Below are 13903 nucleotides of genomic sequence, written 5' to 3'. Positions count from 1 at the left end.
GCCTTGAGCCCTCAGCTCACAGGGCTCTGCTCCAGCTGCCCTTCCATCAGGCTGACAACCTTCAGGCCAGACGGAGAAGAGCTGGGCTTCTCCGTGCCACAGCAGGCAGGTGACTCAGTGAGAGCCCAGACGAGGCTGTATAATCCACAGTCTACTGGCTTCTCATCTTCAGGCTCACTGTCTGTGGTCATGAGATGGTTGCAGTCACTTTCAGGTTCTCACGCAGAAGCGTCCAATGAAGAAAGGTAGGGAGGGGTCAGCCAGGGCAGCAAGACAGCTCTCCTCACATTTCTCTCTTACCAGGGAGGAACATCTTCCCCAGAAGTCCTTCCAGGAGATTCCTGTCCCTGTTTGATTGAATCACATGGCCTCCCCTTGTTGCAAGAGAGTCAGGGAAGGCAATAGCTGGTGTGACATGGAAAGGACTTTCCTTCAGTAGGAAAGGGACATCAACCATAGTATCCTCCTCCATGCTTCACACCTTCTCCCATTTTCAGTGGTGGCTTAGTAGACTCAGTGTTAAGATGCCTCCCCCAAGTGACATCTGTCACAAAGAATCACTCAGGGATGACTAGGACATAAATCTCCAAGGTGGAATTATTTCATCAGCTTCTCTCAAAGTTGCTTTTCCCCACACCTAGAAGCAAAGGAAGTCAAGAGCTATTAAACATCTGCTAGAAGCCAGGTATTTCCCCAGGAGCCTTCATCTACCAACGCACTCGACTCCTTATAATACTCATTCCAAGTATAAATAATCATCCTCATTCCACAAGGGGTGGATAGGGAGAATGTGGGGAAGCTAGGTCTGCCTCCAGGGCTTTCTGCCCCAGGCCATGGATTGCCAGGGAGGCCCCACTGACTGCCTCTCATATGACACCATTGATCTCAGGCAGGAGCAGACAAGTGAAAGAGGCTCATTCTCTGCCCTCCCCCACCCCCATGGTTGAAGAAGCTACTCCAAGCAGAAGGTTGTGTATTACTAGTTTGTGTGTCACACAGGAGAGGGGTCAGGGGCTTGGGAGCAAGGTCCCACCACCTCCGTCTGCAGCTTGATCACATTGACCTCATGGTCCACTGGTGAGTGGTGTGGAGTACACATTTGGAGACAGGACCCGACAGGGGGCTTCCAGAGCCCTGAACCGACCCAATGAGTCCACTGCAGGGAGAGGCCAAAAGGACCTCTTCAGGAGAGAGCTTGAGGCTGCAGGCACTTCCTCAGTCAGTATTCACATGTGCTTAGTGCCATACAGGGAACTGTGGGGTGACCTGGGACAGTCCTCATCCTAGGCCACCAACATCTGGAAGACTGGAATCCCATGGGAATTCATGGCAAGGGGAGGGCCCTCTGTGCAGCTGGATGGGCAGGGGCGACTTCTTGAGGAAGGAGAGGTATGGCTGAGGTTTTAACCTAGCAGAGTTAAGTGGAAAGGCAACTCAATCAAAAAAGAGAAAATGGAAGTAACAGAAGAACAGCGTGGAGGTCAGAGGAGGACAGCAAGGAGACCCATCTGTCCAATGCCAGAAATGCCATACTGTGGCCAGTGGTTGCCTGGGTGTGGGAGATGAGTTGAGTTTCTGAGACAAAGACTGAAGCTTCTCATGAATGAGAACTATGCCTCACCCATTCCCAGCATCCAGCATGATGCCTGGCCTGGAGAAGGTGCTCAATAAATAACTATTTATGGAATAAGTGAATAAATGAATGCTTGAGTCCATCCTGTCCCACCAAAGTTCCCTTGAAAACCTGGCATAGCCCGTCTTCCTTCTCCCAAGGAGCACAGAGGCCATGTGCTCAAGACACATCCCAAACCCGATTTGTTATTCCTGATTTGTTTTTCTCTTGAGAGTTTCCTAGATGGAATCTCTTAATTGGAAACCAAAAGTTATGGCTCATTCCTAGCCTTAAAATTGTTTCCTTCCCCATCCTAGTAAAGATTGTGCAGAGAGGCCTATGGGCAGTTGCTTGGAAGACCTTGAGCCAGGCTGTTCACATTCTTCAGTGCTGACTTACATCCAGCTGGTCTGTATGAGAATAGAATGCTAGGGGCATAGATGGGGACTTGCAGACTACCAGATTCAATCCCTTCTTTCTACTCTTAACAAAGCCAAGCCCCAGAGATGTCAGCCACCTGCCCACAGTTGTGCAGCAAATGAAGACCAGAACCCCGGTCCCAACCCAGTGCTGCCCCACTGCCCTGTGTTGTTCCTCCCAGAACACCTGGCACTGCTTTCGGGCTGCTGCACACCACAGCCCCTTGGGCAGCACACTTAACCATCTGGCATTCCCTCCCCAGGGGCCCATGAGCTGGAGCAGATGCAGCTCATCCTGGAGACCATCCCTGTAATCCGGGAGGAAGACAAGGACGAGCTGCTCAGGGTGATGCCTTCCTTCGTCAGCAGCACCTGGGAGGTGAAGAGGCCTCTGCGCAAACTGCTCCCTGAAGTGAACAGCGAAGGTACCTGAGCCTGGCAACCAGGACAAGTGTCCCGGGAGGATGAGCTCGGCTCCACCTTGTGGGGTAGGGGGCAGGCAGGTCTCCTTCCAAAAGGGCAAAGCATGGTCCTTGGAAATAAAAGTCAAGGCTCCCCTGCCAGTGGGCCTTTGCCCTAACTACTTCCAAGCTGTGGATGCCGGGCCTCAGGAGTCCATTGGGTAGTCATGAGTGTTCTACCCTTGTTTCTGCTTCCTTTTGCTTCTCGTCTTCCTTGCTTGCCTTCCTCCCTCTCTTTCCTTCATCCTCCCTTATGTTTTTGTCCTGGAAGGCATGGTGTGATGCAAAGAACAGGTGCTTCCTCAGCCTGAGGGCAAGACCTGGGTCCCATTCCACCAGTGATGAGCTGTGTGGCCTCAGACAAGGCCCTTCGGTCCTCAGGCTCACTCCCTCTGCTGTATATTCAAGGCCCAGCAGGCCTGGGAAGAGGCAAAAGGCTCTAGCTGGCTCTAGCTCTCAGAGGCTCAGGAGACTCAGTCTAGGTGACAGCATCCCTCAGCAACCGAAACGTCCATCTCGTGACAGGTGCAGAACAAGGGAGGCAGGCCTCAAGACCACACTGGGGGCATTCAGTTCTGCGCTCCATTTATTACAGGACAGAAATAGACCAAAGGTGATAAATCTGGTGACAAAAACTCAGGTGCGGCACAGGTGAAAGGCGGGCTCTGGATGAAGTAGGATTGAGGGGCCCAGTGTCCTGCCCACCTGCCTCTCAGTCTCCAGACATGCTCCCGAGAACCCTTCCAGAACCCCTGCGACTCTGAGCAGCTGTTTGGAATCCACTGGGCCAGAGGAAAGTGACAAGATTGTACAGAAGCTTCATTATCTAAGAAATGCCTTAAAAACATCTGGGGTGGGTGAGCCTAGGGAGGAGTTTCCGAGGGGCAGCGGCTTAGGAGTTAAGGTGAAGCTTGTACGGTAGCAGGTAACACTGAAATCTCCGTGGTTTAACCCACTTACGGTTTATTCATTGTTTACCTCACATCCAGGCAGAGTTGGGAATGTGGATGGGCAGGGGAGGATGAGTGGCTGTGCCCGGGACCCAGGCCATCAAGTCTGCCATCTTCAGCAGGTGGCTTTCAAGGTCACCTTGGGCATTCCCTTCCAGCCAAAGCCAGGGGAAGAGAGAGCAGAGACTCTTGCAGGAGGTTTTTCTGGGTCAGGCCTGGAAGTGGGGTAGACACAGCACTTCCACCCCCATTCCATCAGCCCCAGGCACACAGTCATCTCTCACTGCAGGAAGGGCCGGGAAAGGCAGGCCAGCAGGGTGCCAGGATGAGGGTGTCACATGGGACATGACTGCTGCCTTGAAACAGGAGAAGGGAAATCATGGGACAGAGAGGACATGCTGCTTTGGGGGAACCACTGAAGGCAGAGGTAGGCCCCAGGGTACAAGTTAAAGCAGGGAGATTTAAGTTTGATAAAAGGAAGAATTTTCTGGGCCAGGTGTGGTGGCTTACACCTGTAATTCCAGCACTTTGGGAGGCTGAGGCAGGTGGATCTCTTGAGCCCAGGAGTTTCAGGCCAGCCTGGGTAACATAGGGAGACCCCATCTCCACCAAAAATACAACAAATTAGCTGGGCATGGTGGCACATGCCTATAGTCTCAGCTTCTTGGAAGCCTGAGGCAGGAGGATCACCTGAACCTGGAAAGTTGAGGCTGCAGTGAGTCATATTTGCGTTACTGCACTTCAACCCTTCAACCTGGGCAGCAGGAGTGAGACCCTGTCTCCAAAAAAAAAAAAAAAAAAAAAAAGAATTCCCTAGTGTTTGGGCTTCCCAGAAGTATCTGGGCAGCTGCAGGAGGACCTCCAGCAGATTTTCATCCATGATGGAGTCTGTGGAACAGCTCTGGGGTTGGTACTTGACTTTTTTTCTTTTGTAACAGGGTCTCGCTTGTCACACAGGCTGGACTGCAGTGGTACAATCATGGCTCACTACAACCTCAGCCTCGAGGGCTCAAGTGATCCTCTCACCTCAGTCTCCTGAGTAGCTGGGACCACAGGCGTGTGCCACTTTGGCTGGCTAACAAATAATTTTTTTTTTTGTAGAGACAACCCACTACTGGCCCACCTTGCCAACTACTACTTGTCTTGCTAGAAACAAGTCCAGGGTGATCTCAGACTCCTAGGCTCAAGCAATCCTCCTTCCTTGGCCTCCCAAAGTCCTGGGATTACGGATGTGAGCCACTGCCCCAGTGGTGGTACTCATCTCTTTTAAAGATGGTACTGCCTGCGCCTCAATCTTTAGAGCTTTAATTTTCTCATTTCCTTGTCAAAAGGTCAAGTCATAACTGGGGCCAAAAAAAGGGCCAGAGGCCCAAAGAGACAAAGACCTGCCCAGACTTGAAGCTGGGCCCCGCACTAGACTGCCCGATTCTTCCAGTCCTAGGAATTTGTGAGGCAGATCCTCTTTTAAGTTTGCAACTTCAGACCCAGAAACACACTGAGCATCAGACTATTGAGGGTGATCAGAGTTATTGCTGCTTAACTAATTTGGGGATCTAGAGTTACACTGCAGCACTGCGTCCTCCTGGGAGGCCAGTGACCTTCTGAATCCATCGATTTCCTGAATCACTGATGAATTTTCTTGCAAAGAGATCCAGGGCTGGTGTGAGGGGCAGGTTAGTGGTGCAGGCTGAGGCCCACCAGGGAGCCCTCGGAGGATGGGCAGCCTGGGCCTTGAGCTCAGCTCCATTTCTCCCTCTCCATGTGGGCTGCAACATGAGGAGCCAAATCATGATTTAAGCAGACCTCCAGAGATGCCAATGCTGAGAAGGAATCCAAACTTCTAGGCTAGACCTTGCCCTGAGATAACCCAGGGCAGAGTTCCAAGAGCAGAGCTCCCAGGGTACCCAGCCCTGCTCAAGGGAAGGGGCCACGAGTGCCTGTGTGCAGAGCTGCTATCTGCTGAATCTTGGTATACATTCATGCTGGTTAGCAGCATCTCATACAAGGCTTCTGAATGTCCCTTCCCTTCCCCAGGTTCCCACTGCCCAGAACTCCCCCTTGATCCAGCCATGAAAGGACTACTGCTTGGCAGAGCAGGGGAATTCGGCCTGGTTGTTCAGTATCTGTAATATCTATCCATCCATCAAGGCTGTCTGCCTTTGTTGAACTTTCAGGGGCAGCATATGGTAGGAAGAGCTCTGGATTCGGACCCAGGAGCTCTGGGCTGTGGAGACCCTGTCCCACCCCTTGACCACCGCATTCACCTTTCTCAGTAAGGCTTTTTACTGCTGCACCTGGCACTCCTGTCTCAGGGCTTCCTCAGGAGCAGGCTCCTCCATCCCATGCCAGCAGCCCCTTAAAAGCCATGACAAAGGGAAGTTGGTGTATAAATATCCCAGCTTCCCTGCCCCACAAGGGGAACCACCTCTGAGTGTGGCCCACACCATCTCTGGAGGATCCCAGGTGCCCACAGGAGTAACCTGTCATGAGTGTGCCTTCTTCTGGTTCCCCCTCACTCCCCCACCTGTGCTTGCTGGGATCCCCCACCACATAAACTACCTACAACCCCAAGCCTTGTCTCTGGTTCTGTCTCTGGAGAAACCCAGGCTGAGGCTGGACCTTGAGCAAGTCACTTGATTCTCTGAGTCTGTTTAATTCCTTTGCAAAATCTAGAAGGCAGCATCTGCTTTATCTTTGTCACTGGATTGTGGCAAGGGTCTTGAGAAAGAAAATGGCTAAAAACCTTTTAACAAATGCAGAAGCACAGACACCAGCACAGAATGTCACCATGCTGAGGAACCTCCTTCTGAGCTCGACAAGGGCAACAAATGACTTTCATGTCCGGCTTTGCTCCCTGCAGCCATCGACTTTCTGGAGAAGATCCTGACCTTTAACCCCATGGATCGCCTAACAGCTGAGATGGGGCTGCAGCACCCCTACATGAGCCCATACTCGTGCCCTGAGGATGAGCCCACCTCGCAACACCCCTTCCGCATTGAGGATGAGATCGATGACATCGTGCTGATGGCCGCTAACCAGAGCCAGCTGTCCAACTGGGACACGTGCAGTTCCAGGTGCTCACAGCCCTGGGTTCCAGAGCCCACATTTCCCTGTCCTCCCATTTCTATTTTGCCTCATCCTCCATGACCTTTCCCTCTGTCTCCCAAGTTGCATAGCTCATTGGGCTACTTCTCCAGCTTAGCTTCCTGCCTTTCTCTTGTCCCCAGACACTGCTGGTAAATGACCAGTGTGAGCTGCATGTGTGGGTCAGGGGTTTTCCTTTGTGCAACATCCCCAGCTTCCCTCACCACCCTGAGTCTACTGAACAGGGGGTTCAGTACAGTGCTCCCCAAGGATTTAGTGAGCACCATGGTAGGAGCTCACTTCTAGCAGCCTGGGAACTTGCCCTTGAAAACTAAACTGCAACAATGCAAGTCAAAAAAACAAAGCAGAGATTACCATTGCAAAACGCTTTCTCATGTTTCACGTCGGTAACTCTTGAAAGTGCCATTAAAGACCAGGTGTGGTGGCTCACACCTGTAATCCCAGCATTTTAGGAGGCCAAGGCAGGAGGATCGCTTAAGGCCAGGAGTTCCAGACCCGTCTGGGAAACAAAGTCAGACCCCATCTCTACAATTTTTTAAATTAGCCAGGTATGGGGGCACACGGCTGTAGTCCCAGACACTGGGAAGGCTGAGGCTGGGGAATCCCTTGAGCCCAGAAGTTTGAGGTTGCAAAGTGAGACCCTGTCAAAAAAAATGCCACTGACGGGGGCTGCATTATTATTGCTCACTGACACACAAGGAAACTACAGCTCCTAGGTTAAGAGACTGGCATCGTGTCACGCCCCTGATGAGCCTCTCTGCAATCTGCAGCCATGTCAGATGCTGCTAAGCAGTTATAGGACCATTTCCTGCTAAACTGGGCTTGGCTACAGAATCCTCAACAAGTGTCCCTGGAAGCCACTACCAATGAATCAGCGCTGGGTAGAAGATGTATTTTTAAACAATTTCTGCCTAGGCACGTAATGATCTCTTAGATCTTTTCCTGTTCTGACGTTCTTAGATCAGGCAACTAAACATTTGGGTGTCACCATCTGCTAATTCTGGGAGGGAGTGCTGGTAGCTGCTCAGTTTAGAAACAGCAGTCGAGGGCTCAAGCAGCTAGGATTTTGAGGGGGCCTAACTGGGAGTCCCACTGCCGTGGGAATGTGACAGCTAGTTACATAAGTGACAGATGAGCAATTTCTCCTTTTGAGTAATTTGACAGATGACGGGTTTCAGATTAAGGAGGCACCGAGGGAGGGCCAGGGCAACGCTGCTATTTTTGGACAGGTTTGCTGGCTTGTTGTTGTCAATTGTTGTTTTCAAGCACTGCCAACAAAGAGAGATTAATGAAGACTCTGTCTTCTGCCACCCCCGGGGCAGGCCTGCCCTTGACTCTGGTTCCTGGGGCCCCTTCCCCTTCCTCCGGAGAGCCTTGGGACAAAGAGCATTGGCTCAGTGAGAGTCATCCTGTACCTTCTGCAACTGTGGCGTAGGGTTTTGCCAGAAAAAACTGTCACATGATTTGTTGCTGCCTGTTCACACTGACCACCCCTAAACCTGGTGCACCTGTGCTCCCGACCTTTCCCATCACACCTGCCTGAGGGAAGAGGATGACAAAGGATCTTGCTGCTGTGGGCAAGCTACTTACCCTCTTGGAATGCTATTTTCCCAGCTGTAAAGTGGGGGTGATAACACAAAGTCCACAGGGTTACTATGAAGACTACAGATAATGTATGTTTGGCACTTGGAATAGAGCAGCCAAGGGTCAGGGTCTTCACACTCTTACTCCTGGAAATCTCTGCCCAAGGCCACTCAATCGAGGAGGCAGGGTTCAGCTCGAGGAGCGATTCCTGCCCTAGCAGCGTCACTGGGAGGTGGGCAGTGCTGAGGCCTTCCTATGCCTCTCCATTCACACTCTGTGGGCTGCAGCTGCCAGGTCTAGCCCCACACAGCCGAACCTCCCTCTCCTTGGTCTATCTGTTGGGCCTGCTCAGGGAGTAGCTGGCTGCAGGCTGATGTTCTCTGTGCTCTCTGCCTGCCCCACAACCCCAGGGTTCTACGTAGAGCACCTGCACAAGGAAGGGAGGGCTCCGCCGTAGCTGGTGGCCCGCCTGTCTGCCCATCTGCCCTTCATTTGCTCTTGGCTAGCTGACTTCACTCTCCATGGCTGCAGGGCAGTCGAACAGGGCAGAATGCCAAAGATCTTCAGCTTCTCCAGAGGGTGTCTGTAACCTTTCTGTAGGTCCCACCTACCCTGCATCAATGCAAGGTGCTATGGAGCCCCCAACCAGATCCACCAGGGCAGGGGTTCTCAGCCCTGGCTGTACCTTAGAATCACCCGGGGGGTCTTCAAAACATGCTGATGCAGGGTCCTACCCTAGACCTACTCAATCAGAATTGGCGCAGGGAAGCAGTGAGGCAGGCATGCTATTTTATTTTTAATTCCCCTATGTGACTCTAATCTGATCCAGGGTTGAGACGCACTCACTGGAGCCTTGCTCCTCAAAATGTGGGTCCAAGGCCCAGCAGCATCAGAGCAGCTGGGAGCTTGTTAGAATCTCAGGCCCCATCTCAGATTTACAGAATCAAAATCTGCATTTTAGCAAGACCCGCAGGTGATTCGTGCATCCATCAGCATTTGAGAAGCATTACACAGGTGGATCCGCTGGAAAGTTCCATGAGGACAGGGACATTTGTTTTGTTCACTGCTGTATTCAGTAATATCTAGAACAGTGAGTGCTTGGTGCACAGTAGGTGCGCGGGAAATATCTGCAGGGTTTTGAATGCGTACAAAAGAACACAAGAGTTAAGCCGAACAACCTATGCCCCCAGCTGAGCCCTCAAGGCTCGCCATTACCTGTCCCATCACCCTCCCACCTTGAGGGATGGGGGTCGGAGGCAGGGGGGATCGGGAAGGAATGGAAGGCAGGTGTGTGAGTGGCAAACAGGGATTAGAGGGCTTGGCTCCCTCCCGGAAGCCACCCGGCTCGGGCGTCCAATCACCGCCTCCGTTTGTACCCTTGCAGGTACCCTGTGAGCCTGTCGTCGGACCTGGAGTGGCGGCCAGACCGGTGCCAGGACGCCAGCGAGGTGCAGCGCGACCCGCGCGCGGGTTCGGCGCCGCTGGCAGAGGACGTGCAGGTGGACCCGCGCAAGGAATCGCACAGCAGCTCCGAGCGCTTCCTAGAGCAGTCACACTCGTCCATGGAGCGCGCCTTCGAGGCAGACTACGGGCGCTCCTGCGACTACAAGGTGGGGTCGCCGTCCTACCTGGACAAGCTGCTGTGGCGCGACAACAAGCCGCACCACTACTCGGAGCCCAAGCTCATCCTGGACCTATCGCACTGGAAACAGGCGGCCGGCGCGCCCCCCACGGCCACGGGGTCGACGGACACCGGGGCGCGCGAGGACGAGCCGGCCAGCCTCTTCCTGGAGATCGCGCAGTGGGTCAAGAGCACACAGGGCGGCCCCGAGCACGCCAGCCCGCCCGCCGACGACCCCGAGCACCGCCTGTCTGCCTCGCCCCCCGGCCGCCCGGCCCCGGTGGACGGTGGCGCCAGCCCCCAGTTCGACCTGGACGTGTTCATCTCCCGCGCCCTGAAGCTCTGCACCAAGCCGGAGGACCTACCGGACAATAAACTGGGCGACCTCAATGGTGCGTGTATCCCCGAGCACCCTGGCGACCTCGTGCAGACCGAGGCCTTCTCCAAAGAAAGGTGGTGAGGGCGGAGGGGCCGCTCCAGTCCCCGCAGAGCAGGAGGCCCCCAGAGAAAGCTGGGGCTGGCAGCCCTTCCTGCCCCTCTCTGCTGCCTTGGGGTTAGCAGGACGCGTGAAGGATCCGAGGAGCGAGAGGAATGTCCATTTCTTAAACTGCCTTAATAACTAGCCTTTAACCTCTAGGAGCGGGTTTGAACAGGACCCTGGCTTGGGGGTTGATCACTTTCCCAGCAAAGGGGAGACCACGTGTGGTGCACAGGGAAGAAATAGCCTTAGACAGCAGTCTGCGGGCCCCACCTGGGTGACAGGATGCAGAGAAATCTTGCAGAGGTAGCTCCGAAACCACCTGGCCCAACTAGCCTCAACTGACAGCTGAGGAAAGGCAATTAGGCCCAGAGACCAAGAGATACTTCTTAAGATCACAGGCTTAGTGTGAGGACCAGCTTTAAATCCCAGTCTCCTGGCCCCCAGGCCAGGGTCTGTCCATTATAGAATGTCTTCCTCTGTTGGGGTCGTTCTGGCTTTTTGCTTAGAAACTTGATCTGAGATGTTTCTTCCCTGTCCATTACCATTCGATGTTCTTTTATTCAGAGCAATGTTTCTCGTATTCTGAAACTGGAAACTGAACCAGTTTGTTTCTCCTAGTCACCAAGCATACTTTCCTGGCTCCCCAAGTACTTAAATGTTTTCATCTGTCGCACCCCTGTATTTGCCTCACCCCTGCACGGTCTGAAATCTTCCTTTCAGGTCAGAACAGTCTGGGGTCTGTGGGTAAAATCAGCCCTTCTCCCAGGCCTGTGCACACCCCCTCAGCACTCCCTATGCACTTTCCTGACACACGCAAAGACAGCCCTCGTTCCCCCGTGGGCGTCCTACCCCAGTGAGGTTGAAGGCAGCAATTCCAAGAATCCCTCCAACCTCCCTGCCAGCACTCCCCCTTCACCCCACACCCTGCGCCCCCCACCCCCACCCCCCAACAGCTCCTCTCCAGACCTACCTCGGGACTAATGTTCTCTACACAAACTGCTCATTTGGAGGACAGCAGTGAGGTTCTGCCATAGAGAAAATGTGTTAGGAGAGAAGGTTTCACATGGAACCCACCATCCCTCATCGATACTTTCCTGAGTTTGATCATCCATGTAGCCTTGACAAAGAGCAGACCCTACAGAAATGTGTTGGAGAGCACGTGACCTTGGGGGCAAGGAATCCAGGAAGGTATGAAAGGAGGGCTGTCAACAGCAAGGGCTCTTAGGGGTCAGGCACCAGCATGGAGACCTCACGACAAAGGAAGGGACTCAAAGTAGCAATGCCCCTCATAGTGTAGGCTAAAGTGAGTTTGGTGAATGCAAACCTGTGTGCTCACACACACAGCATGGGGTAATGGTGTGTAGACACAGGCCCTCTGCAGAAGCATGGGGTGGGGACACTGACAGCCCCTATCTGGTCCCCAGAAACACTGCCACTGGTGTTCAGCTCCTTCTCTTCCCCCAACACTCCCAAAGATACCCACAGGAAGTCCAGCCAGTCTGTAGGTAGAGGATTCCCCCAGTCTTGGTCTTGGGCTGCATTCATCCTCACATCACAGCACCTTAAAGCTAATCAGCAAACTATACTTTGTACATGGAAACCTGCAACACATTAGAAACTTATATTTAAAAACAATTACTCACACTGACCAATTTTTAAATGGAGAATATGTAAATAGGAAGTGTTTGGGTTTTGTTATTTTTTGTTTTTTCTTTAAGAAAAAAATGTACACCACTCCTCATGTGCCATTTTGTCCTCAGAGGGCGGCTTTACTTTTTTGGTAAAGGAACAAGCTGCTGGCCTTGACCAGGAGTTCATATATAACTGTTATTACAGAGGTATTGTTATAACTACTCATGTTTTTAAAAAATCTATTAAACATTATTAAACTTGATCAGGTCAGGCCAAATAAAGTTTTATTGGAACACAGATTTGTTTATTTATTATTCATTTATGTACTATCTGATCCTGTCTTTGAGAGTGCTAAGAGCTAGCTGGCTTCTGCCTGCGCCCATGAAGGCCACTGTATTTGGGAGTGAGGGAAGGACTGGGGAGGGGAGAATCTACAGAGACTGGTAATCAGGAGGTGATTCCAGAATCACCTGGTGAGGCCTGGTGTCCATATTGTGAATTTCAAACTATATCTTGGAGCTAACTCCAAACCTTCTGTCTGGTGCTGGTTCTCTCCTCTAGTCACGAAAGTTGCAAACATCATGAGATTGGGGGGAACCAACCACCTAAAAATTCCCACCCGCGCTACCCCTCACAGATGCCTGAGATCCCATCCATCTGAAGTCGACCCCTTTGTAATATTAAACTGTTAGTCTTCATTTGTAATTCAACAAATACAGTTAACCCTTAAACAATACGGGTCTTTTGGCTAAAATAACTTTCTACTGTTGAAATGCACCTGAGCTAAGAGGAGCAGCCTGTTAAGCCAATTATCAGATTATTTCCAAAGTGTCTGCTGAGAGTGGCCATGCTGAGTGGATGCAGGTGAAGGGAGGCCAGAGCCAGGCCAGAGACCTGGTTGAAATTTTATATCGGAGAAGACTTGAAGCCCAATGTGAGGCCTGGGCTGCTAGAAGGTAGGAAATGGAGTGTGGAGAGAGGGAATCGAGAAGCACAAACAGCAAACAGCACCAAAGAGGAAGGAGGACCGAAAAAGGAGGAAAGAGGGCACCCTAAAGGAAATAGTTCATAACCTCATCCAGCCACCTGATTCTAAGATGAAAACTTCTGTTGGGAGGGTCCCAGGTCTACCCTATGTGATAACATAGGGATCAGCAAACTATGGCCTCCAGGCCAAGTGGTTATATTGGAACATAGCTACGCTCATTCATTTACATATTGTCTGATCCTGTCTTTATTTTTATTTATTTATTTATTGAGATGGAGTCTTGCTCTGTCACCCAAGCTGGAGTGCAGTGGCACAATCTCAGCTCACTGTAACCTGCCTCCCAGGTTCAAGCGATTCTCCTGGCTCAGTCTCCTGAGTAGCTGGGATTACAGGCGCCCCACCCCCCAATGCCCAGCTAACTTTTGTAGTTTTAATAGAGATGGGGTTTTACCATGTTGGCCAGGCTGGTCTTGAACTCCTGACTTCAAGTGATCTGTCTACCTCGGCCTCCCAAAGTGCTGGGATTACAGGCATGAGCCACCACACCAGGCTTCTGTCTTTACTTTTAATTGTGATATTTTATATCATGGACTTTCTGCAATAATATTTTCTAAATATTGCATTCAAATATTTATCTTGGTTACTGAGGTTTTTGGCACCCTTGAATTTTGTGCCCAACACAAGTGTGACTCACTGGCCCTCAACCTAGTCTTGGCCCTCATCTATATGGCTGCCTCCATTCTACAGAGTTGAGCAGTTGCAACAGAAACCTCATGGTCCACAAAGTCTAAGACATTTATTACCTGGCCCTCTCCAGAAAAAGTTTGCTCACCCCTTGTGTAAGATGCTATGTGGCCTCCATGTCTTTGTGAATAAGTACACAACTTGCCTTGTCTTTTCTAGCCACTGACATTCCAATTCAGAAATGCCACATTTCCATGACGTTTTCTAATTACACATCCTATTTTCATGACATGATTCTCTCATTACACATCCTCATTTACTTTCCATTCTTTAGAGAAATGTCTTCGTTTGCTAGTGAGAAGTTTC

The 13903-nt window shown here is 51.6% G+C and overlaps 1 protein-coding gene across 10 annotated transcripts in view; it reads left to right on the top strand.

Moving 5' to 3' along the window:
* Window positions 1–12162, top strand: part of LOC105489409 (mitogen-activated protein kinase 4) — a 179016-nt gene extending 166854 nt beyond the window's left edge. For 7 of the 10 annotated variants that reach the window (XM_071085323.1, XM_071085322.1, XM_011754216.2 and 4 more), the window contains 3 exons: window positions 2295–2456; window positions 6303–6516; window positions 9516–10361. In XM_071085323.1, coding sequence (XP_070941424.1) covers window positions 2295–2456; window positions 6303–6516; window positions 9516–10212 — 1073 coding nt within the window. In that variant the 3' untranslated portion in view covers window positions 10213–10361. Of the gene's footprint in view, window positions 1–2294; window positions 2461–6302; window positions 6517–9515 lie in introns of all 10 variants that reach the window. The other 3 variants (XM_071085324.1, XM_011754220.3, XM_071085325.1) reach the window with 2 other exon arrangements.
* The last annotated feature ends 1741 nt before the right edge of the window (window positions 12163–13903 follow it).

Source organism: Macaca nemestrina, chromosome 19 (genome assembly GCF_043159975.1).
Source record: "Macaca nemestrina isolate mMacNem1 chromosome 19, mMacNem.hap1, whole genome shotgun sequence".
NCBI classification, from domain to species: domain Eukaryota; kingdom Metazoa; phylum Chordata; class Mammalia; order Primates; family Cercopithecidae; genus Macaca; species Macaca nemestrina.
This window is presented reverse-complemented; position numbering and strand designations above follow the sequence as displayed.